Source organism: Neophocaena asiaeorientalis, unplaced genomic scaffold (genome assembly GCF_003031525.2).
Source record: "Neophocaena asiaeorientalis asiaeorientalis breed wild unplaced genomic scaffold, Neophocaena_asiaeorientalis_V1.1 scaffold308, whole genome shotgun sequence".
Taxonomy (NCBI): domain Eukaryota; kingdom Metazoa; phylum Chordata; class Mammalia; order Artiodactyla; family Phocoenidae; genus Neophocaena; species Neophocaena asiaeorientalis.
The window spans coordinates 332138-355824 of record NW_020172768.1 but is presented as its reverse complement, the minus strand read 5'-3'; the positions used below and the strand labels follow the sequence as shown (position 1 = coordinate 355824).

Below are 23687 nucleotides of genomic sequence, written 5' to 3'. Positions count from 1 at the left end.
ATAGCAAAAATGAATGAAACACAGCTGTGTGCAATGATACAGAGGCATCTTAAAAATATATTGATAATATTGAGTTTTAAAAAAACCCAAATAATTTTGTATATAAATATTTATAAAGGCAAAATTAAACTGTATTATGTTTATGGATGCATACTTAGTAAAGAAAACTATGAAAACAAAACCAAAGTAGTGATTCTCATAAAGTTAGGATTGTGGTCAGTTCTGATGGGCAGGGCAGGGTGGGGATTTTTAGGGAAGAGTGCCTTTGAGATTGTATTTCCTGACTTTTAATGCTGGTTACATAGATATTCATTTTATAACAATTGCTTAAGCTATACATTTATGTACGTATAGAATATTACACTATTTAAAAAATCTTCAGAGAAGTGTAAAGAAAGGAAGTGTTGGGAATTAGATTCATATTAACACAGCATTAAAACCACAAATAGATTTGAATAACTGACTTCAGAGAGGCAGGACTTCTTCAATGTCAGTTGCCTCATTAATGATCGGAAACACAGAGAATTGGAAAAATCTTGAGTACTCAATTTTACCATTTTTTATTCTGCTTTTTGTTAGAGTTAGATTTTTTTTGACAAGGGAATTAAAACCTTTATTATGGTAAAATAATTGAACCCTACAACATTGCTTGCTTTATTTGATTTGATTATGACTCAGGGATACATGACTGATTAAAGCTACATCCTAGTTTTGTTTCATATGCTTGTGGTTGATGCTATTATCTTTAAAAATATCTATTTGCTGTCACCTTTGACTTTTAGTTCAACAGTGATTTATTAATTTACTGGTCAAATTTCATTATAAAAACTTAAAGTAATTTTCTTCCACCTTCCCTTATTTTATTGAAATAAATATAGTTGGAATTGACTAAGAGGCCTCTGACTGATTTGGAAATAACTTTTTCCATTAGTGGCATCTTTTCTTTAATTAATTAATTTTTTAATTGAAGTATAGTTGATTTACCATGTTATGTTAGTTTCAGGCGTACAGCAAAGTGATTCAGTTGTGTATATATATGTACCTACATATATATGTATATATATATGTATTCTTTTCCAGATTTTTTTCCCATATAGGTTATTACCAAATATTGAGTATAGTTTCCTGTGCTACACAGCAGGTCCTTGTTGATCTATTTTATATATAGTAGTGTGTATATGTTACTCCCAAACTCCTAATTTATCCCTCTCCACCACCATTCCCCTTTGGTAACCATAAGTTTGTTTTCTTTTTTCTTTTTTCTTTTTTTTTTTTTGGCCACACCACATGGCTTGTGGGATCTTAGTTCCCCGATCAGGGATCAAACCCTGGCCCTGGCAGTGAAAACACCGAGTCCTAACCACTGGACCCCCAGGGAATTCCCCATAAGTTTGTTTTCTAAGTCTGTGAGTCTATTTCTGTTTTGTAAATAAGTTCATTAGTATCATTTTTTTAGATTCCATGGATAAGTGATATCATATGATATTTGTCTTTCTCTGTCTGACTTACTTCACTTAGTATGATAATCTCTAGGCCCATCCATGTTGCTGCAAATGGCATTAATTCATTCTTTTTTGTGGTTGAGTAATGTTCCATTGTATATATGTACCACATATTCTTTTTGTGTGTGTGTGTGTGTGTGTGTGTGTGTGTGTGTGTGTGTGTGTGTTACGCGGGCCTCTCACTGTTGTGGCCTCTCCCGTTGCGGAGCAGAGGCTCCGGACGCGCAGGCCCAGCGGCCATGGTTCACGGGCCCAGCCGCTCCACGGCCTGTGGGATCTTCCCAGACCGGGGCACGAACCCGTGTCCCCTGCATCGGCAGGCGGACTCTCAACCACTGCGCCACCAGGGAAGCCCTACCACATCTTCTTTATCCATTCCTCTGTGATGGACATTTTGGTTGCTTCCATGTCTTGGCCATTGTAAATAGCCTTTGAGATCGTATTTCATGACTTTTAATGCTGGTTACGTAGATATTCATTTTATTATAATTCATTAAGCTATACATTTATGTATGTGTAGAATATTACACTGTTAAAAAATCTTCAAAGAAGAGTAAAGGAAGGAATGGTTGGGAATTATGTTCATATTAACACAGCATTGAAACCACAAACAGATTTGAATTACTGTATTCAAAGAGGCAAGAATTCTTCAATACCAGTTGTCTCACTAATGACAGGAAACGTGGAGCACTGGAAAATATCTTTAGTACTCAGTTTTACCATTTTAAAAAAAATGAGTAACAGGTTTTTGTTGATTGGTTGGTTTGTTTTGGCTGCGTTGGATCTTCGTTGCTGCGCGTGGGCTTTCTCTAGTTGTGGCGAGCGGGGGCTACTATTCGTTGTGGTGTGTGGGCTTCTGACTGCGGTGGCTTCTCTTGTTGCAGAGCCGGGCTCTAGGCATGCAGGCTTCAGTAGTTGTAGCGTACGGGCTTAGTTGCTTCACGGCATGTAGGATCTTCCCGGACCAGGGCTCAAACCCGTGTCCCCTGCATTGGCAGGCAGATTCTTAACCACTGCGCCACCAGGGAAGTCCAATTTTACCATTTTTTATTCTGCCTTTTATTAGAGTTAGCTTTTTTAAAAAATTTTTTGACAGCAGGGACCTTGTGAGTATACAACAGAACCTCAATGTTACTTGAAGAAATGAAAGCAAGGTTGCTGAAAGCATTGATGTTTTTCTGTCCAGCATATTATACAGTTAACATCAGAGCAACTGCAAACAAACTCCACGCAGAAGGATTTATTCCTCATAGCAGCTAACAGGATATGTTATATAATCAGAGCTAAGTCATTCACACTTTTTGACTGTCTCATTACTGGTCTGTGGAAATTGATGCTATGGTTCTTCAGACTCTTCAAGCATTTTCTGCATTATCCAGAAAAGAGTTTATTCTGCTTGTCTGAAAATGAGTGGTTCGTATGAGTCAGGAATCCACCAATCCAGCAGCTACTTGCAGAGACTAGTCACGCACAGAGGATGGAATACCCTGAACTTGATTTTCCTCCTTCCTCTTCTGGAATGGCTGTTCTGATTATTCTTACTCAGAGTCACTAAAGGCTGGAATAATAAACACAGGTGGCAGTCAGGGTCCAATCAGGAGACAGAAGCCACAGCAGTTTTTGTTTGTTTGTTTGTTTGTTTTTGCGGTACACGGGCCTCTCACTGTTGTGGCCTCCCCTTTTGCGGAGCACAGGCTCCGGACGCGCAGGCTCAGCGGCCGTGGCTCACGGGTCTAGCCGCTCTGCGGCATGTGGGATCTTCCCGGACCGGGGCACGAACCCATGTCCCCTGCATCGGCAGACGGACTCTCAACCACTGCGCCACCAGGGAAGCCCAGCAGTCATTTTAATGGAAATAATTTAATATGAAGATTTATTGACTGAAAAGTAGCAAAGGGAGCCCAGGTATCCTGGGAATAGTAGCTACAGGAAACAATTACCCGCCCCACTATTTCTGGGGGAACACAGGGAAGAATTTGTAACGATCAACATTTAGAAGCTGGAAGAAAGGGGCCAGTGCTGGGACGAGGAGGAAATTCCAAGCTGATGAGTGCTGGTGTCTTTAAGAGGTGTGATGAAGCTGGTTCTGGGAGCATTGGGAAAACTGGCGCCGACTGCTGCTACTGAAACAGGCTGAGCTGCGGGGGGTGAAGAAATATGTCAGGACGACTCTGAGAGGAAAAAGCAGGGGAGGAACAGTCCCTTTTCCTTTTCAAGCTGTGTAGTGTCCCTCTACCGCCCCCTACTGGCAGAGCCTAACAAGGAGTGACTGGCCAAGGAGAAATGAGGTTTGCAGAAGTTGCCCCCGTATGACAGCAGAGTGCATGAGTGCGTTCGAAGCGGAGAGACAGTGGTTTAATAAGCAGCACGGAGATACACTGTTCTGCAGAATTCTGCATATGAACAAAATAAAGCTGTAAAGTGCATTATTATTATGGTAATACCGATGATAATTTACATACGATTAACAACTTCCCGGGGTTTGCAAAGTGCTTTTGCATATGTCATCTGTTCAGAATCAAACTGGCAATCTGATGCTGAACTAACTAAACCACAAAGAAGAATGAGAAAAACACGTCAAAAAATGATCAAAATAAGTAATAGGGTAGTTCTCAGCCCAGGGTGGTTCTGTCCACCAGAGAACATTTGGCAATGTCTGGAGACATTTTCTATTGTCATGACTTAGGGGAGTGCTACTGGCATCTAGTGGGTAAAGGCCAGGAACGCTGTTAAACATCCCACAATACACAGGACTGCCTCCACAACAAAAAATTATCCAGTTAAAAATGTCAGTAGTGCTGAGGTTGACAAACCCTGCGCTAGACTAACAGCCCTTGGTCTGTGGCCACAAGGTACCCAAGTGCGTGATTCTGTCTTTGTACCGACACATGCATGGCACTGACTTATAATTAGCTGTTAATGGTTCTGTCATCTCCTCACTATACTATAAGCTCTGAGAGACCAAGGACTAGTTGTGCCCATGACACCTAATAGATGCTCAGTATACATTGAGGAAAAGCCACAATGCCTTACGCTTCAGCACTTGAATGGAGAGTAGATAAGTATAGCCCGTCAGACCTTTTTCTAGAGATATGCTCATATGTGGTACATAACTAGGATGATTAAATAACTTATTATTAAAATCCAGAATACATTCAAGAATTTAAAAAAAGATGCTATTAATAAATAAAATAAGGCAATAGGTATGGCCTGAAATTGTCTTGGATAGCCGGAAAGTGGTTACTCTCTGTAACTCTAACAAGTTTAAATGTCTGGTTCCTTCACTTATATGTTAAATTAGGAGCAGTAAATTAGGAATCAGGAGAGAAGGGCACTCTGAGGACAGAAAGAAAGGACAGTACCAGCAAGTAAAGGAACAGAAATGACATAAGAGATGTTGAAAAAGACCCAGAGCCACCTGGGGTCCTTTGATGTAGGCAACAAGCAACCGCATAGCTGAAAACCCTGTGTGAGAATCATGGTATTAGAGCAAGCATGATGAATTTTCATAATGATTAATTTTTTAAAAACCCATATAAAATAGATCAGTTTAATAAATACTAGAAAGGTAAAAATCAGGTAATATATTTTACAAAGATTTTTATCCAAAATATTAAAATGTTTAAAATTTCAAGGGATAAACTCTCAATCATCCAGAAAAATATACTTATTTAGCATAACCCGTCTTGAGAATTTTAGAGGACTGAAGCTCTGTAAATGCAGTTCAACAGGGAGATGTGCAGGGAACACTAACACTGTTCTAGGAGAACTAGTCGAGTGCTGGGCGAGCCTGGAGGGAGGGAGGGGAGTTCTGCCTGCTGGGATCAGAAGCTTTAGGAACAAGATGATCCCATATAATGGCTCTTATGAATACAAATTAACAAATAATCAACGATCGCCTTTCTTCTTGTTTTGATTCCTTGGTTTTCTTTTCTAAAAATAATTTTAAAACGTTTGTATTATGGCAATTTAAGAACATACAACAGTAGAGAGAAAGGTAGCCCTCGTCCAGCTTCAAAAATGATCAATCTGTGAGCAATCTTGTTTCTACACATACTGTTCTCTACTCCGACCAGATTATTTAAAAGTAAATCCCAGCTGTTATGAGGTTTCATCTGTAAGCATGTAAGGATGTCTCTTTTATTTTTTAAAAATATTTATTTATTTTGGCTGCGCCCGGTCTCAGTTGCAGCACGCGGGATCTTTGTTGCGGCACGCGGGCTTCTTAGTTGCAGCATGCGGACTCCTTAGTTGCGGCATGCATGTGGGATCTAGTTCCCTGACCAGGGATCTAACCCGGGGCCCCTGCATTGGGAGCGTGGAGTCTTACCCACTGCACCACCAGGGAAGTTCCCTAAGAGACAATTTTTAAATAATTGCAATAGCACTGTCACATCTGAAATAAAATTCACAACGACTCCTTAATATCATTTAATACTGAGTCAGTGTTCAGACTTCCCAGGCTGTCTTCTAGGTGTCTTTTTATAACTGGTGGGTTTGAATCAGGGTCCAAACAAATTCTACAGTGATTTTTTAAAATAACAGCTTTATTGAGATACAATTCACATACCACACAATTCACCCCTTTAAAGCGCACAATGCAGTAGTTTTTAGTATATTTATAGAGCTGTGCAATCATCACAACTAATTCCAGAACATCTCTCCCAAAGCAGTCACTCCTCATTCCCTGCCATTTTCTCAGCCCTTGGCAACTTTCTGTCTCTATGGGTTTGCCTCTTCTGGACATTGCACGTAAATGGAACCATACGATATGTGTTTATGTGTGTGTGTCTGGCTTTTTCCACATAGCATAATGTTTTCAAGGTTCATCCATGTTGTAGCATGTGTCAGTACTTCATTCCCTCTTTTTTGCTAAATAATATTTCCTGTATGAATATACTATATTTTATTTACCCATTCAACCATTGATAGCCATTTGTGTTGTTTCCACCTTTTCACTATTATGAATAATGCTGCTATGAACATTCATGTACAGTTTTTATGTGGACAGTTCTTTCTTTTTTTCCTATTCCCTTAGGCAGTTTTTTTTTCCTTCCAGCTTTATTGAGATATAACTGACATATACAGCAGTGTAGGAGTTTAAGGTGTACAGCTTAATGATTTGACTTACATATATCATGAAATGATGACCACAGTAAGTTTAGTGAATACCCATCATCTCATATAAAGTTAAGGAAAGAGAAAAAGTTTTCTTTTCCTTGTGATGAGAACTCTTAGGACTTAATTTATTAACAACTTTCATATAGTAGTGTTAATTTTATTTATCATATTGTATATTACATCCCTAGTACTTATTTATCTTATTACTGGAAGTTTGTACCTTTTGACCACCTTCATCTAATCCTGCCTCCCTCCACCCCCTGCCTCTGATAACCACGAATCTGATCTCTTTTTCCATAAGTTTGTGTATTTGTTTTTGAAGTATAATTGACCTACAACACTGTTAGTTCCTGTTACACAACATAGTGATTTAATATTTCCATACATTTCAAAGTGATCACCATGGTAAGTCTAGTTACCATTGTGGAAGTTTGTTTTCAGTTCTCCTGGGTATATACCTAGGAGTGAAATTGCTGGAGCATACGGAAACTCTCTGTTGAACTTTTGAGGAACTTCCAGACTGTTTTCCAAAGTGACTGAGACATTTTACATTCCTACCAGTAATCTATGGGGGTTCCAATTTCTCTATGTCCTTTCCAAAATGTATTATTGTCTGTCTTTTTTTGTGATAGCCATCCTTGTGGGTGTGAAGTTCTATCTCATTGCGGGTTTGATTTGCATTTTCCTGATGACTAATGATGTTGAGCATCTTTTCACGTACGTGTGGCTATTTTTGTTGCACAGTGATTTTTCAAAATATTGCAAATGTATTTTAAATTTCGGATTAAAGAGTTGGTGGCTGAGCAGTCTCCAAAACTGATTTGTCTTTGATAAATTCCTTGCTTTCTGGTATAAAATGTTTCAGGCTCATCTTATACGTTTCTTGCCCCAACCTGGATTTAGCCATTTCTTCAAGGAGCTTTGGGTAGTTTTAGTTAAATGTTATTTAGAGACGACAATCTGGGCACCGAGGATGCTTATTGCTACTGAAATGGTCATTGTCTCCAGGTCATTTCAGTGGGAAAAGCTAGAAAATACTTTTTTATTTATTTTTCCATGAGAAAAATACATTATAAGTGCATGCTTTTGTTTTCAATTCAAATTTAAGAATACAGGGTTTTAACTTATTTGATTTTACATTTATATCGCTTTCTCTTGTGCTGAAAATCGTGGTTCCAATGATATTAACATAATTAATTATGCACTTTATCCTACACAATATATATTATGCTTTCAAAGTGGCTGTCCCGGTGTGGTAACTAACAATATGACTACTGAAACCAGTTTAAGATTTGTTTGCAGTTCTTTTTTTTTTTTTTTGGCGGTACGCGGGCCTCTCACTGCTGTGGCCTCTCCCGCTGCGGAGCACAGGCTCCGGACGCACAGGCTCAGCGGCCATGGCTCACGGGCCCAGCCGCTCCGCGGCATGTGGGATCTTCCTGGACCGGGGCACAAAGCCGTGTCCCCTGCATCGGCAGGCGGACTCTCAACCACTGCGCCACCAGGGAAGCCCTGCAGTTCTTTTTGTCATTAGGATATATCCTGTTGGTGTACACAGTCAAATGTATATTTTAAAGTAAGCTGAACTAATTCGTCTCTGTGTGGCATTTTTTAAAAAAGAAATTAATTTTTACTTTTGATTTAATTTTTAAGTGATTATGTAAATCACTTACATAGTTCCAAAGTCAAAACTATAAAGTCAGGTACATTTCGAGAAGTCTAACTTCTAACTGCATCCCCTCCACTCAGTTCCCTCTCAGCTCATATAAGCAATCATTTTTATTAGCTTTAGCTTAGCTTTCCTTTAAAAAAAAAAGATCATATTTATTTATTGTTTATTTATTTGTAACCCACCCCTTTTCTCAGATTAAAGGAATCTATGTATTCTCTTCTGCACTTTGCTTTTTTTTTTTTTCTTTCACTCAATAACATATCCTGGAGATCACCCTATAGACACATGTAATGAGCTTTCTCATCATTCCTTTTCATGGTTGTATAATACCCCACCGTGTGCCCAACCGGCCCCTTACTGATAGCTACTTGAATTGTTATAGATGTGCTGCAATGAATAGCTGTGACATCGTGATAAGAAATATGTATATTTATGGTCTTCATTATGGTTCCTGGTACAGAACTCCTAAAACCCTTGTAATTTCCTAAGGAATAAGAGTGATAGAAGCAGCATTTATTATAATAGTTGGGTTTTGTCCTGGGTTCCCGACACAAGAGCTTATAAAACTCTTTTATAGTTTCTTGAGTGACAGGAGTCAGGGGAGCCTCTTCTACTGTTCATTATAAGCCTCTTTCAATCATCCTTGAGTTTATGCTGATGAGGTGACCCTTGGTTGGGCCCTTAGATAGCTTCGGGATATGAGGGCTGGTTACCAGAGGCACCATCCCTGTGATCAGAGGGTTGACACTTTCAGCCCAACCCCCAGCCTCAGGAGAGGGTAGAGGAGCTGGGTATTGAGCTAATCACCAACGCTCAATGACTTAATCAATCATGCCTCCATAATGGAACTTCCGTAAAATCCCCTAAATGATGGCATTCACTGAGCTTCTGGGTTGGTGAACACAGCCATGTGCCAGGAGGGTGGCACAGCCCAACTCCATGGGGACTGAAGCTTCTGTGCTTGGGACTCTTCCAGACCTTGCCCTATGTGCCTCTCTATCTGGCTGTTCCTTTGCATCATTTATAACATCCTTTATAATAAACCAGTAATAGTAAAGTGTTTCCCTGAGTTCTGTGAGCCACTCTAGCAAATTAATTGAACCTGAGGAGGGGGTCATGGGAACCTCCAATTTGCAGTTAAATCAGACACAAGTTGTGGGTAACCTAGGGACCTACTACCTGTGATTGACATCTGAAGTGGGGGCAGTCCTGAGGGACTGAGCCCTTAACCTGTGGAATCTATGCTAAGACCAGGTAGTTAGTGTCAGAAGTGAATTGCATTCCAGGACACCCAGTTGGTGTCTAGAGAGTTGGAGAATTGGTTGGTGTGGGGAAGAAACTCCACACATTTGTTGTCAGAAGTATTGTGGGTAAAAATCTGTTCATAATGTCAAATTATAATTTTTCCATTTACCTTTGGGTTAGATTTCTAAAAGTGGGATCGCTGGCTTAAAAGGTAAGTACGAATGTAATTTTGTTAGATGTTGACAAATTCCCCTTCATAGAGGCTCTATGATTTTACATTCCCACCAGCAACATAAGAGAGCGCTTGTTTCCCTACAGCCAACAAAGTGTATTGTGAAGTGCTTGGATTTTTGCCAATATGATCGATAAGAAATAGAATTTTAGAGCAGTTTTAATTTTGCATTTCCTTGTTACGTATTTCTTATGTGTTTAAGAAAAATTTGCCTTTTTTTTCCTTGCTGCTTTTTGGTGGCATAGTATTGATTTTTTTCTTCTTAGTTTTTAGAAGCTCTTTATATTTAGGGATTTTACCGTTTGTGATCTTAGTTGCAAATATTTTTTTCCCAGCTTGTCATTTGTTATTTATTTATTTTTTTGCCACAAGAGGCATTTATTTTTATGTAGTCAAATTTATCGATCTTCCTCCCTCTTATTTTTGAATTTTGAGTCACCATAAGGGAATTTTATCCCACTCCCAAGTTATAGAACAATTAACCGATTTTTTTTCCTGGTATTTCTATGGTTTCATTTGTATATTTAAACCTTGGATCTGTTTGAATTTCATTTTTGGTTTATGATGTGTTTATCAAGTTTTGCCTTTTTCGATACGGCTGCCCAATTAGTAAAATGCTGACCTTTTCCAACTGATTTGAGATACCATCTTTATCACATATAAAATTTTTATTTTATTACATCAGTATTAAAACATATGCTTCTAATTGCTACTGATTTTATTTTGAGATGAGGTGATAGAGTTCATTACAAGTCTTCAGTCTGACTGGGTCTTTCTGTGAGTCATTCTCCAGTAGCAGCCCCTTTCTGCCTTATTAGCTTTAAAGTTAAAAATCTGTTTATCCAGTTATCAGGATGTTCTCAGTAAGTAGACCCAGACTCAGGGGTCCCTATGCCATTGTCTAAAACTAGTGCAAAGAGAAAACAACGAATCTAAGGTGTAGGAGAAAAACATAAACATTTGTTAGGTACTTATCACATGTCTAATGCTGGACTAGACACTTTGCCTGTATTCTCTTATCTCATTTAGTCCTTACACTAATTCTGTGTCTTGGGAATTGTTATCCCCATTATACAAATGAGGAACCTGAAGATGCAGGAAGTTATTCTATGACCAATACCAGCTAAACACAATTTAGGAATAAGGAATTAGGGAAAAGCAAAAGAAAGAGAGCATCCCCTGTTTTAAAGAGTAATATTTAGGGAATTCCCTGGGGGTCCAGTCTCAATGCTGAGGGCCTGGGTTCGATCCCTGGTCAGGGAATTAAGATCTCACAAGCCACGGCGTGGCCAAAATAATAATAATAATAATGAGTAATATTTAGTTATTGTCTCTAGCAAAGGGGGTAACAATTTGAAAATTTCATCTGGACATCTGAGACTTAGTCTCCCACAAACCACTTTGGAAGGCACAGATTTTAGTATTTTTCTAATGGGACACAATTTTTATTTCACAAATTAGGGCCTGGTTCAAAAGAGGCATCCTGTCTTAATTAAAAATTGTGACCCATTGTTTCAGGGGATTGCAAAAGACCTGGCAGAATTATTTTTTATGATAAATGTCACTTCAAGGTGCTCTCACAAAGTTTAGTCTCTCTACAATTAGGCAAGATAGCTTTTTAAAAAATAAACTGTGAGGGCTTCCCTGGTGGTGCAGTGGTTGAGAGTCCGCCTGCCGATGCAGGGGACACGGGTTCGTGCCCCGGTCTGGGAAGATCCCACATGCCGCGGAGCGGCTGGGCCCGTGAGCCATGGCTGCTGAGTCTGCGCGTCCGGAGCCTGTGCTCCGCAACGGGAGAGGCCACAAGAGTGAGAGGCCCGCGTATCGCAAAAAATAAAAATAAAAATAAAAAAATAAACTGTGAGGCATTTGGGGAGAGTATAAGAAGTTGTTGTTGCCTTAGTTTTGGTTTGTTTCTGTCTGAAAATAAGATGTAGAGCAGAAAAGGTAGGGGAAAATTAGCATATTTGAACAGGTCTAGAGTAGTGATCTATGATGACAAACTTGCTCATGAATGCCTTACAGGAAGGAAAAGCGCTTCTCTCTTAGGTGTAACGCTGTAAAAATAGAACTGCATTTCATCTAGATCAAAACCCCATTATACATGTAGCAAATTACCATGACTTCAGCCAGGGCAAGTAACAGGAGATTATGTTGTTGGGTTAAATTAGTGACCTCATGAATGATCAGCAGTTCAAACCATCCTCTTCCTCTGTGGGGAGACTCTCTACTTGATGTGTGCTTAGTCTGTTGGCTAGTATGATTTTTCTCTCTGTTCTTTTTACCTAATGAGAGATGCTTGGAGCCAGAGAATTTTGGTTTGGTTTTTCTTGAGTCATTTGAGAGGAAGTAAAATAAATATCTTTCTGACTTCATCTCCAAAAGGTAAAACTAAGAAGGATCATTAAATAGAGATTTCTTGGTTATTCTTTAACTCCATCTTCCAATGAGCAGAAAGAAGTAAGCATGGAATGCTCTCTTAAGTTATATGTAAGGAATGAGACAAGATCCTACTTTGGTCTCTTTAGGAGGCAGGAGCCCAAGGTCCTAATCCTGTCTCACTAATCAGTTGTGTGGACTTTGATAGCTGACAAAACCTCTCTGGGCCTCCGTTCCCTTTCTAAAATACAAAAGAATTGCTCAAAATCAGTGTTTCCCAAATTGTGTTTGTTAGAACAATAATATTCCATAAAACAACTGTTTGGTAGTTTAAAAGGTGCTCCATTTAGAAGCTGGAAATAATTTAAAACCCAATTCGCCCAGCTTACGTAACAGCAGAGGGGTCTTTACCTCACTTAACAAGGAGCTCTGAAATACTCAGCAGCTTAACAAAGTCATCAAGGATTAGTTGTACTCTGTCTCTTTTCTATTGCATCCTCGCCGCATTAGCTACGATTCCTTGATGGGGAGAAAATAGCTGTGGCAGTTCTAAGCATCACTTCTTGTTATGGCAGCATTATAGGGGAGGCAAGGTGTTTTCATTCTGAGTGTCTCTTTTTATCATTAAGAGAAATCTCTCCCAGAAGCCCTGTAGGGACTTCCCCTCCTGTCTCAATGGCCAGCATTATTATTTTTTACTTATTTTTTTCAAGTATAGTTGATTTCCAATGTTGTGTTAATTTCTGCTGTACAGCAAAGTGAATCAGTTATACATATATATGCTTTCTTTTTCATGTTCTTTTCCATTATGGTTTATCACAGGATATTGAATATAGTTCCCAGTGCTATACAGTAGGACCTTGTTGTTTATACATTTTGTATATAGTAGTTTGCATCTGCTAATCCCAAATTCCCAATCCATCCCTCCCCCGCTCCCCTCCCCCTTGGCAATCACAAGTCTGTTCTCTATGTCTGTGAGTCTGTGTCTGTTTTGTAGATAAGTTCATTTGTATCATATTTTATATTCCACATATAAGTGATAGCATATGGTATTTGTCTTTCTCTTTCGGACTTGTTTCACTTAGTATGATAATCTCTAGATTCATCCATGTAGCTGCAAACGGCATTATTTCATTTTTTATGGCTGAATAGTATTCCATTGTATATATATACCACATCTTCTTTATCTCAATGGCCAGCATTGTTTTATGTGCCTGAGCTGAAACTGACCACTGGCAACGGGAGTGGAACCATGGCTGATTCAAACCAATCATGATTCTTCTTTATGTCTGGGGGGGAGGCCTGCCTCCCCTGAAGCACAGGACTACACAGTGGGGGGTGGATACTAGAACAAAATCACAGATCTGCTAGAAAGGAGGAAGCCATTGGCCAATGGTCATTGGGTGGGCAACCATCCCAAATTGCTTTATGTGGTTAAGTGAGTTTGGTCTTCGCTGGGTTAAACAAAGCCAAACAGATTCCTTTATAAGAAGACTTTTCAGATATAATGTTCAACCTTTTCCAAACTTATTTGACCCCAGAAAACTTTTTTTTTTTCACGGAGCATCCATTAACATTTCTAGGTCACCAGTGTTCCTCAAAATTTTAGGAAATGCTTGAGATGAACTCAAAGATCCCTCCTAATGATCATATTCTATGGTTATCTATAAAACCAGATTCAGATTTGTTGAGATGCAAGAAATCGATACATATAGCTACTGTATTGGTTAGGGTTTCTGCAGCAAACAGGTGATACATTCACACTGGGCAATTTGAGGAGATTTAATAAGTGAACTCCTTCCAAAGCTTTGGGGGAACCACAGAAGACAGTGCAGGATCCCTCTAGGCTTGATGAAGTGAGGGAAGCAAGTAGATTCCCGAACTAGAGACAGAGAGAATTGCCTGATGGGAGATGTGACCTCCAGTCGGGGGACCCAGTCAGTTCCTAGCAATCTTGCTCACACATCCTCTGCTCGCCTTCTGGGAATCCACATTCCCCAGCTGGAAGCCACAGAGAGGGCAAGGCAGCCTGCTGATGTTTCCGAAGTGGCAATGTTCCAGGGCACCCGGCAGGTAGGAAAGGGGGGAGAGTGAGGAGGGGCAATTGAAAGATAATGAGCACAGCTACCCAACATCTCATTTTTTCCTAAATGTCCCCCTGGAGTCACCCTAGTATAACAGTTGGAGGGGCATAGCATTGAAGCCAGACAGACCCAGATCAGCATCTGGGCTCTCTCCTTACCTGGTTAAATGCTCTCGGTAGTCTCCTAAGCCATTTTGTAGAGTTTAGAGCAGCTCTTTTGTGTCAAATGTGCATTCTAATACCTACCTTGCAAGAATGTTATGATGATTAAATGAGATTACCTATATAAAGTGGCTCATAATAGGTCCTTTCAAATGTCGTTTTTCTTTTACCTGTCTTCCCTCTGCTATTGGCCAAATATACATTGAGAAACTACCATAGGCTGGGCACCATGAACGTTGACAATTTTTTGTCCACAGAATGTGTTTGGCCTGTGGATTGGGGTGTAGTTCCACATCAGGTAGGACTAGATGACTCATAAGGTCCTTCTACCTCCAGGGAAACATAATATTTCTAAATATTATTTCCAATTCAGCTTTAATGATAATATTTCAACTTCAGCTGTTTTGAAAAATTTTGATTTGTGCTATGTCAGGGAGGGTTGGAATCACCTAGGGAGCTTTAAAAAAAAAATGCAGATTCCAAAGCTCTGCCTTTAGGTCTGCTGAGACCAATCCTTCAGGACAAACCTGGGAATCCCTGTTTTTGAAATCCTCTCAGGTAAATCTGACAATCAGCTAAGTTTGCTTACCTCTGCTTCACATGGTATCAATACTATAATGTTGGCATATTCATTTGCCTCTTGAGTAAAAGGCCCTGGAACAATGGAAACAGTTGCAGTGAACATCCTTGGGGAGGATTAACCTGCAAACATAGACTCAAAGTAGCACAATACAGCAGTGTGGTTTGATCAGCCACGGCAAGCACCATCGCTGAAGCGAATGTGTTTTTCCTCTGGGTTGTTTTCAGTTTAATAGCTTGGTGAATGATTTGTCTGAACTGCTACAAAACTATAAATGACATGCCTCATCTTGATGTCTTTGTACATTAAAAATCTCTTAGAAATCAGGACATCTGGCTCATTTCCCTTCTTCTAACTCCAGCACTTCCCTTCTCTTCCAGAACAATTCAGTCCTGAAGTCTTTCGGCGGGGTCTAACAAAGTAGGCATCCACAGGGGGTGCTGGTGGAGGAGATGTGGAAGCCCAGAGAGGGCTGTCTGAGCCCCAGCCCTATGAGGTGGCAGTGCCCCTAGAAGGGCTGCGCAGCATGAAGGGTCCGAGCCTGAGTGGGTGAGGAGGGTTACCATTCAACACTAAGTGTGTGGCCAGGGCTTCCAGACAGTGGGGGTGGTCAGAGCCCATGCTTGGTGAGTAGAGCATTCACAAGGAGAGGTGGGGGGCACAGAGTGGGGAGTCAGAACTCGAGCATGAAGAGAAGGACATCCTCAAGGAGAACAGGATAGTAGCAGAGATGGGAGATGCTCACATACAGGGGATTTAGCAAATCAGTGACTATGTTAAGGATAATGAAAGCTGGATTTCTCAGAAAAGGTAGTTACAAGTACAGAAAGGGGGAAAACTAGAATAAACACATGGTTTTCAATGGATAAATTTAAATATATCCATACATGGACATATATATATACACTTGTATGTATGCATTCTCATATATTCCCTGGCTCTGTCTACTGAGATAACTTGAAAACAAGGATGCCCCCAAAGCAATGAGTACACCTATTCCCTGGATTTTGGCTTCTAAATACCATTTTCCACTAAAAGGAACCAGGGATCCTTAGAGAAATGGCTGATTATAAGGCGGAGGCAGAAAAAGTTTTAGATGAGCCTGGAATATTTTGTACCAGAAAGCAAGCAAGTTCTCGAAGCTTGAGGACAAGAAGGACACAAAAGCCTGTTTCCACAGTTTGATCATCAAATTAGCAGCTGATTAATTTGACAGTAACAGAGTATAACCCAGTGACTAACATAGGATAGTAACAGATTGTAGCCTGTTTAATAACAGAGGAAACCATGAGTCCATACAGGTATCAATCAATAAGTAACTTGAAAGTTTGATGAGGAACAGGATATTTACATAGTTTTGAAGCATCTCCCCACAAAATATTGACTTAGAAGGCAGAAAAGAGTAAGTTTACAATGGAGAAGTTTTGGCAGACACCACCTTCATCAAGTGATCAAGGTGGATATCATCAATAATGGGATCGATAAAATGCAATGTGACAAAACATCCCTGACATGCTAGTCCTGTCAAAGTTGCATAACCTGAATCCAGCCACGAGGAACCATCAGACAAGGCCAAACTGAGGGACGGTCTACAAGATAACTAGCCTGTAATCTTCAAAAATGTCCAGCTCCTGAAAGGGAAGGCGCAGTATGCCAAACTGAATAGGATGAAAATGAAACATGTGATTCTGAACTGGATCCCCTGGGAGGTGTGGGACAATCGGAGATAGATGGATGAAGTCTGAGGTCTGCAGTACAAAAAGTCAATGTTAATTTCCTGATTCTGTGGGTTGCGCTGTTGTTATAGGGGTGGGTGTCCTTGTTTGGAGGAAATACACACTAAAGCATTTGTGGGGTGACAGGACATCATGTCAACTTACAGTGGTTTAGAGGGAAAAGTGTTTCGTTCTATCCTCATGCCTTTCAGTAATTTTTTGATTGTTAAAAACAATGATATCATGGAAAAAAATCAGCCTGGCTGGATCTGGCCCCTGTAACAAATTACAAACTCATAATTTTTATGCATGTGGTAGAGCAATGGGGGGGGCAGGTGGTATTATTTTAGAATTAGTTTATTCAGGTCCAAAGAATGAGAAATGTCATAAATGTTGGGGGGGGAGGAAGTACGACTTGGAACAACCACTAGAAACACAAATACATATTCTGCTCTTTATTAAATAATTTTTAAAAAGCATCTATTATGTCAGTAATCGGGAAATTCAACTCATTATTTTCTTTCGCACGTGTTTTTGTAATGAAGTGTCCTGCTAAAAACATTGTCTAGGGGGCTTCCCCGGTGGCGCAGTGGCTGAGAGTCCACCTGCCGATGCAGGGGACCCGGGTTCGTGCCCCAGTTCGGGAAGATCCCACATGCCGCGGAGCGGCTGGGCCCCTGAGCCATGGCCGCTGAGCTTGCGCGTCCGGAGAACATTGTCTACCAGGTCAACTCTTGTGATTTAGCAAGACAAGTAGAAGAAAATGGAAACTTTGGGTCTGCCTTGAACTAGCACTTGTGTCTTGGGGCATCAGTCTTGGGACCTTCATGCTTATCTGACTCACTCATTGTTTTGCATAACTTCTCCCAGACAGGGAATGGGCTGGTTACAGCTTCTTAAAGTGCATCTTGAAAGTAAGCTCCTAGGATTAGAGACCTTCTTTGGGTCCTTTTCATCCCGAAGTTCTTTATTTGGAAACCAGAAAGAAAGACAAAAAAATATTTTTTAAAATAGTTGCACTAGAGCCCAGCATCTAATATCTCCTGTTACCTTAACAGTAAGATGTTAGCTGGTCACATTGACCCTGATCCCAAAGTTTAGTAGAATTCTCCTGCTCTGAAGTAGTATCACGCATAATAGGTTCTTTCTCTTCTTTTTATTTATTTATTTATTTTTTTAACTACAAAGCTTTATGTCCATGGGTTAGTCCTCATTTGTTGCTCTGAGTCCAGGGCAGATTACACTTGGAGGACACCATCTTGCATTGCACTCAAAGTACTTTTTTTTTGTTTCTCCTGTGACGGTAATTATGCTCCTTCCCACAGGCTGCTCCACTGAGGTGATGATGAGGCTGCCCTGAAATCCTATTTCCTGTTGCAATGAGCGCTACACGATGCTCTCTGGTATATGAGTGAGCTCTCCTTTGAATTTTGAAGGTTGTGCCTTTTCTTTCGTCTTTGTTTTTGCCTCTGAGTACAACTGTGTGATGTAGTTCATGCAGCTCTTAGAGCGGGAAGCTGAAAGAAAAACGTAGCGAACACGAACATTTAGTTTGAACAACATTGCACCCATTTATTTGAAACACGTGGACTGCACGTGGTATTTGTAGGTCCGAATGTTAATGTGTTAAAAAAATCGAACCTGAAATTCACTGATGTGTATACATGGTCTTGAACGCCCTGTGATAGTCTAATTTTTAAATTGTCTTCTTATGTAAACTATATACTCCTAAACCTGAAATAAAATATATAGACATCTCTGCTATCAAATAACATATGTATCGCTAGACAAAACAATACATTGCCTTTAGCATAATTTCATACTGAAAGTAAGAGGGCTTATGGGAAAAAGAGGACTGGGGCGACCCACTGAAAGCCTAGGCAACTCTGTACACGGAGTCTGGAAACAGCTCCAGAAGGTAGCTTTTAAGTGAGCAAAAACAATAGAGTTGAAATGCTGGATTTGGGGGTCAGAACCCAGGATAAAGTGCAACTTCCCACAGCTGTGGCAAGCCCCCCCACCCCACCCCAGGGAGTCGGGGTGGGGGCAGACCTTTCTGGGGAGGGAGTCCTGAGTGCACATGCTCCTTTTGTTTTTTTAATTGTTTTTTAAATTTTATTGAAGCATAGTTGATTTACAATGTTGTGCTCATTTCTTCTGTATAGACACTCATTTTAAACTTTCTTAAAGGTGAATTACAAGGGCTTCTGCTTGTTCAGTAGCTGAGCTGAGGGCTTTTCTTTTCCTGCTAAAGGTTATAATTCTGCTCCCAGTCTTCTGTTGCCCTTGCCTGGGAGCATCGGCGTAGGAAACAACCCCAATTACACGTTATACTGACGTCATTCTCCCCCTGCCAGCTGTGGGAGGAGATGGATGTTATAGAAACACGCGTTGTGCTACAACAGCCTGTATGCAGCTGACACACATTTTCCCCTCCCACACCCAGGTCTCGCACAGACCTCTCACTTGTGCCCCTCTTCCTGCTACTACAGCTAGTCTTTCTTTCTGTTTCACACCCTGCTAGGTCAAAACCAGAAAAAAAGCCAGAGGTGTTGTAAAAGAAATGCTTCTTACAAAGCCTCAGTAAAACCAATAGGAACTAGTGGCAAAGCTTACTGCATTTTCTTGCAACTTTTGGCAGGTGGAATAAGTTGATTTGCATGGCGGAAACAGTGGTTGGAAGGTGTAAGATTCTTGTTTTGCTATATTCCTAGCTTCTTTCTACTGGATCTTTGTCAAGAGTACACACACACACACACACACACACACACACACACACACACACACGAGTCTCCTTTTAGACTCTTCTTTTCATATTTTGCTTGAAGAATTGCAATGAAGTCATCCAAAAGACCTGAAACATTTCTGTTTGAATTAGTTAAGCCTTATATTCATTTATTCAATACAGATTTATCCAGCACTCCATCTGTGCCAAGCCCCAGGCTAGGATCTGGGGGTACACATAGAGTAGATCCAGTTGCTCACCACCTGGAGGTGTCCTGTGGTAGCTAAATTAATACACCAAACATGAGAGTCTGGCGTGGGAAGTGCTTCACTGTAAAGGTGTATATAGGATACTGTGGCACACAGGAGGGCTCTACCTGTGTGTGACAGCGAGAACTCAGGGATGGCTTCCCAAAGGGGCATACCTCCAGCTACCTGAGCTTAACTGCTACTTTTTGTTTTTTAAGAAGTATTTCCTCAAGTTCTACAAGATGATGTATGCGATTTGCTTTTTCTTGTGCTAAAAATCAAACTTTGATTTTTATTCTCCTCATTAAAGGCAACACGTTAACCTCATTTTTCAAATCTCAGGTCACATAGTTGACTTACTTTGGCTATTATTCTCTTGGGATGATGTTTCTTCATTATTTGACCTCGATCTGTAACTTTCTAGAGTGTGCTCTGAAATTTCATTTTCTGCAGGAAGAGAAAATTGTTATTGATTTCTGGTGCACAGAGCATCTTCTGTATTCAGAGCTGTACGTTTTGAGTAAGAGCACACCTGTTTTTATACCGTAGTGGGCTTATCGCTCCCTCCCCCGTACCTCATGTCCTCATTCGTTCAACAAATCATTTTTTATTCTCTACCATGATTCCTGCAGGCACTGTGCCAGGCAGTATAAGAGCTGCAGAAGTCAAATGACCGCAGATTAGAATCAAGTACTGTCTTTTGGGAAGAAACAATTCCAGTAGCCCTTAAAGAGGCATGGGGGCGAAGTATCAACGGGAGATTTCGAAACAATAGTATGGCATTTGCCTATTGTGCAGACACAGCTGGAAAGCCAGACCCTGTGTTTAGGTATATTTATGATGAAAATGTTAGTGCATCTGAATATCTCGAGACATTGGTATTAAACTAGGAGAAGTGGTTCTTTTAAGAGGGTCATAGCCCTTCAAAGATGTAGTATTTTGCCACGGGACATCATGATTTCTCTGTTACTAGAGGTTTTCAAGCCGTATGTGGCTAAATCAGCAGTGTCCAAGATCACCAGAATGCAAGTCACGTGTGTAATTTAAAAGTTTCTAGTGGTAAAAAAGTAAAAAGAGTAAAAAGAAGCAGGTGAAATGAATATGTTTTATTTAACTAGTAGATTTAATATAGTATTATTAGACGTATTCTTGTGTGTGTGTGTGTGTGTGTGTGTGTACTGAGTCTTCAAAGTTGGGTGTGTGTTTTATCCTTACAGCACCTCTCAAGAGCAACTAGCCACAGTTCATATGCTGACTAGCCATACTGTGGCTACTGTATTGAACAGCCCAGGTCTAAGTAACCACTCAGAATTAAAGAGGGGATTTAATCCTGGCACACATTTAGGGAATGAACACAGCAGATGGTTATTCTGGGTAACTTCTAAGGTCCCTTCTGTTTCTGATATGTGTTGAGTCTGTATTTTAGTAGATATCTTCCATGCTAGCTAAGTAATTTTGTTTTTGTTTCCAATGAAATAAACCTTTAAATCAGAACGCTTAGGGAAATTACTAACGTATGGTTGACGGAGGCTGAGTGCATTCTTACAGTGTAAGAATGGGACCCAAAACAGTCTATTATAGTCAACCTTTGATTGACCATTCCTAGAATAGGAGCTGCTTAAGAGCAGGGACTTGGTCTGTCTTGTTGGCAGATGTGTCCCCAGTGCCTGGTACACAGCAGGTGCTCAATGAATGCTTATTGAATGAATGAATGAATATGCTATTTGCTGTCTTTTTGTGAGTAGAAGCCTCCACAGTTTAATGCCAATTCCTGGAGCTGCTCTAGTTTCTCTTGGTCGTGCACTCTGTAACTATAGTTCCTGGAGAATCACATCCTGTGTTTACTGCAAAACAAACGGCTGCTTATTTGAATGACAATGCTCATCAAATAGGTAGTACAGCATTGAATGGAAAAGCTTTGGCAGAGTTTCCCTTTGGGCTGGCCAATTGTTTGAGCATCTTGTAGCCTCCGTCAGGTTCTCTGCCCACTCGCCTTTTTTCCATATGACATGTGCTTTCCGAATCTTCATGATGAAGAGCTGGACGATGATGAAGAGAATGAAAATGAGGAAGGAGACGAGGCTCAGCAGCAGGTAGCCACTATTCTTCCTCATCAGCCCCACAAACTGACGATTCGCTTCTAGAAGGAAAATGAGAGCATTTTAGACAGTTCGGCGGCTTGTTTTTTTTTTTCTTTTTTTTTGGTCACTGAGGAATATACACAGTATTTGCAAAATATAGTAGAGGCTAATACACAGCTGAGAGGAAGAGACGACAGAGAGCTTTACCCTGAAAGTAAAGAGATCCGTGTCATTTATTCTCTGAAAACAAGCAAGCGGGGATACAAACAGACAAAGCAATTGTGCGGGACGATTTGAAAAAGGTTTTTAAGTTCCATAGATATCGAGCTAGTTATTTTTCATTGCTAGTGGAAACGTGAGAATATTAAATTAGAGTCAGGGGATTCAAATTAGATGTAAGGAATGAGTTTTCAGCAAAGTGTAGTTAAGGAGCAAGAGAGATCGTTAAGGAGTTTGTGAAACTATGCAAACAAAATGAAATTTCATTAATCTTGGCTAGGTTAAATGCGGTCCTCTATGAAGGCATCTGGAGATAAACCAGATGAGCTCTTAAAGATCCTTCTAGAATTCTGATTCTACGGGCTCTGATTTTGCTAAATGTCATTCACGGTCCCTGTCATCTCAACCAACAAGCCATTGAGGAGTGTCAGCTACGCATAGGACACTGTGCTTAGAGCTGCATAAGGCACAATCCCTATGTTTTCGGAGAGTTGTCTATATATGCAAACAAACAAGTTAATAGAAACAAACAGAATTAAGATATCTGTGCCAAATTCTAGACCCACGTGTGTTAATATAATGATGTGTTCAGGGATTCTGAGGCAGGAGTGGTGCCTGAGTTGGTCAGGAAAGTGTTCGGTGAGGATCTTGGCCTTGAAGGAGGGGTAAGGGAGGAGTGATGCGGACTTTTCCTTTCATCAGGGCAGTTAGGGTGAACAAGGGCAGGGCAATCAAAACAGGATGAAGTTTTCAGAGAAAAATGTGTATTCTGGTCAGGACCTTATAGAGACAGGACTGCAGAGGTAGGTGGTAGAGAGCACCTATTGGAGGGTTGAGGGCTCACATTCCGTGCTGTGGACTGTGAACCATAGCAGTTTTCTGAACATAGGTGCGAAGAGTGCAAAGGGATGTTTTGATAGTAAGTGCTGAAAATGCACAGCAAGGGGAGAAACTAAAGTTACAATACTTCCAGCAGGACATGATGAGGCTCTGCCTCGGGGACGTGGCAGTGATAGTGGACAAAATACCTAAAAGAGAAGACTCCAAAGTACCTTGGAACCTATTGATTTTATGTGTGTGTGTGTGTGTGTGTGTGTGTCCACACACACACACACATGCACAAGAGTGAAGGATGTCACCAAGGTTTGGGGCCTATGTGATGCTTTGGACAAGCTGATTTTGTGGGGAAAAGTGCTGTTCAGTTTGTAGACATGTTGAGTTTGAGGAGATGACAGAAAATTCAGCCACAGATGTGTGGGAAATGGAATGAAACAGGGACTAATGCTCTGGAGAATGTTCTGGAAATGCAGGTATGGAAATCTTCTGCTGGTGGCAACAGAAACAATCTTGGGAATGGAAAAACTCTTTAAGCATTAAGGCAATAACCAAGGATGGAGAAGTAAAATCAAATCTACATAGAAGTCAGAAGAGGAAGGGACATGAGCTAACGGACATGAGAAGGAGTGGTTAGCAAAAGTAAGAGGACCAGGGGCTTCCCTGGTGGCGCAGTGGTTGAGAGTCCGCCTGCTGATGCAGGGGGCGTGGGTTCGCACCCCGGTCTGGGAAGATCCCACATGCCGCGGAGCGGCTGGGCCCGTGAGCCATGGCCGCTGAGCCTGCGCGTCCAGAGCCTGTGCTCTGCAGCGGGAGAGGCCACGGCAGTGAGAGGCCCGCGTACCGCAAAAAAAAAAAAAAAAAAAAAAAAAAAAAAAAAAAAAAAACA

General features: G+C 40.7%; 1 protein-coding gene across 2 annotated transcripts in view; it reads right to left on the bottom strand.

The window, feature by feature from the left end:
* Positions 1–17194: 17194 nt before the first annotated feature.
* Positions 17195–23687, bottom strand: part of CRTAM (cytotoxic and regulatory T cell molecule) — a 33212-nt gene continuing 26719 nt past the window's right edge. For both annotated transcript variants that reach the window (XM_024740703.1, XM_024740704.1), the window contains 3 exons: positions 21658–21804; positions 20025–20111; positions 17195–18208 (listed from right to left, as the gene is read on the bottom strand). In XM_024740703.1, the coding sequence (XP_024596471.1) occupies positions 18078–18208; positions 20025–20111; positions 21658–21804 (365 nt within the window). In that variant the 3' untranslated portion in view covers positions 17195–18077. The remainder of the gene's footprint in view (positions 18209–20024; positions 20112–21657; positions 21805–23687) is intronic.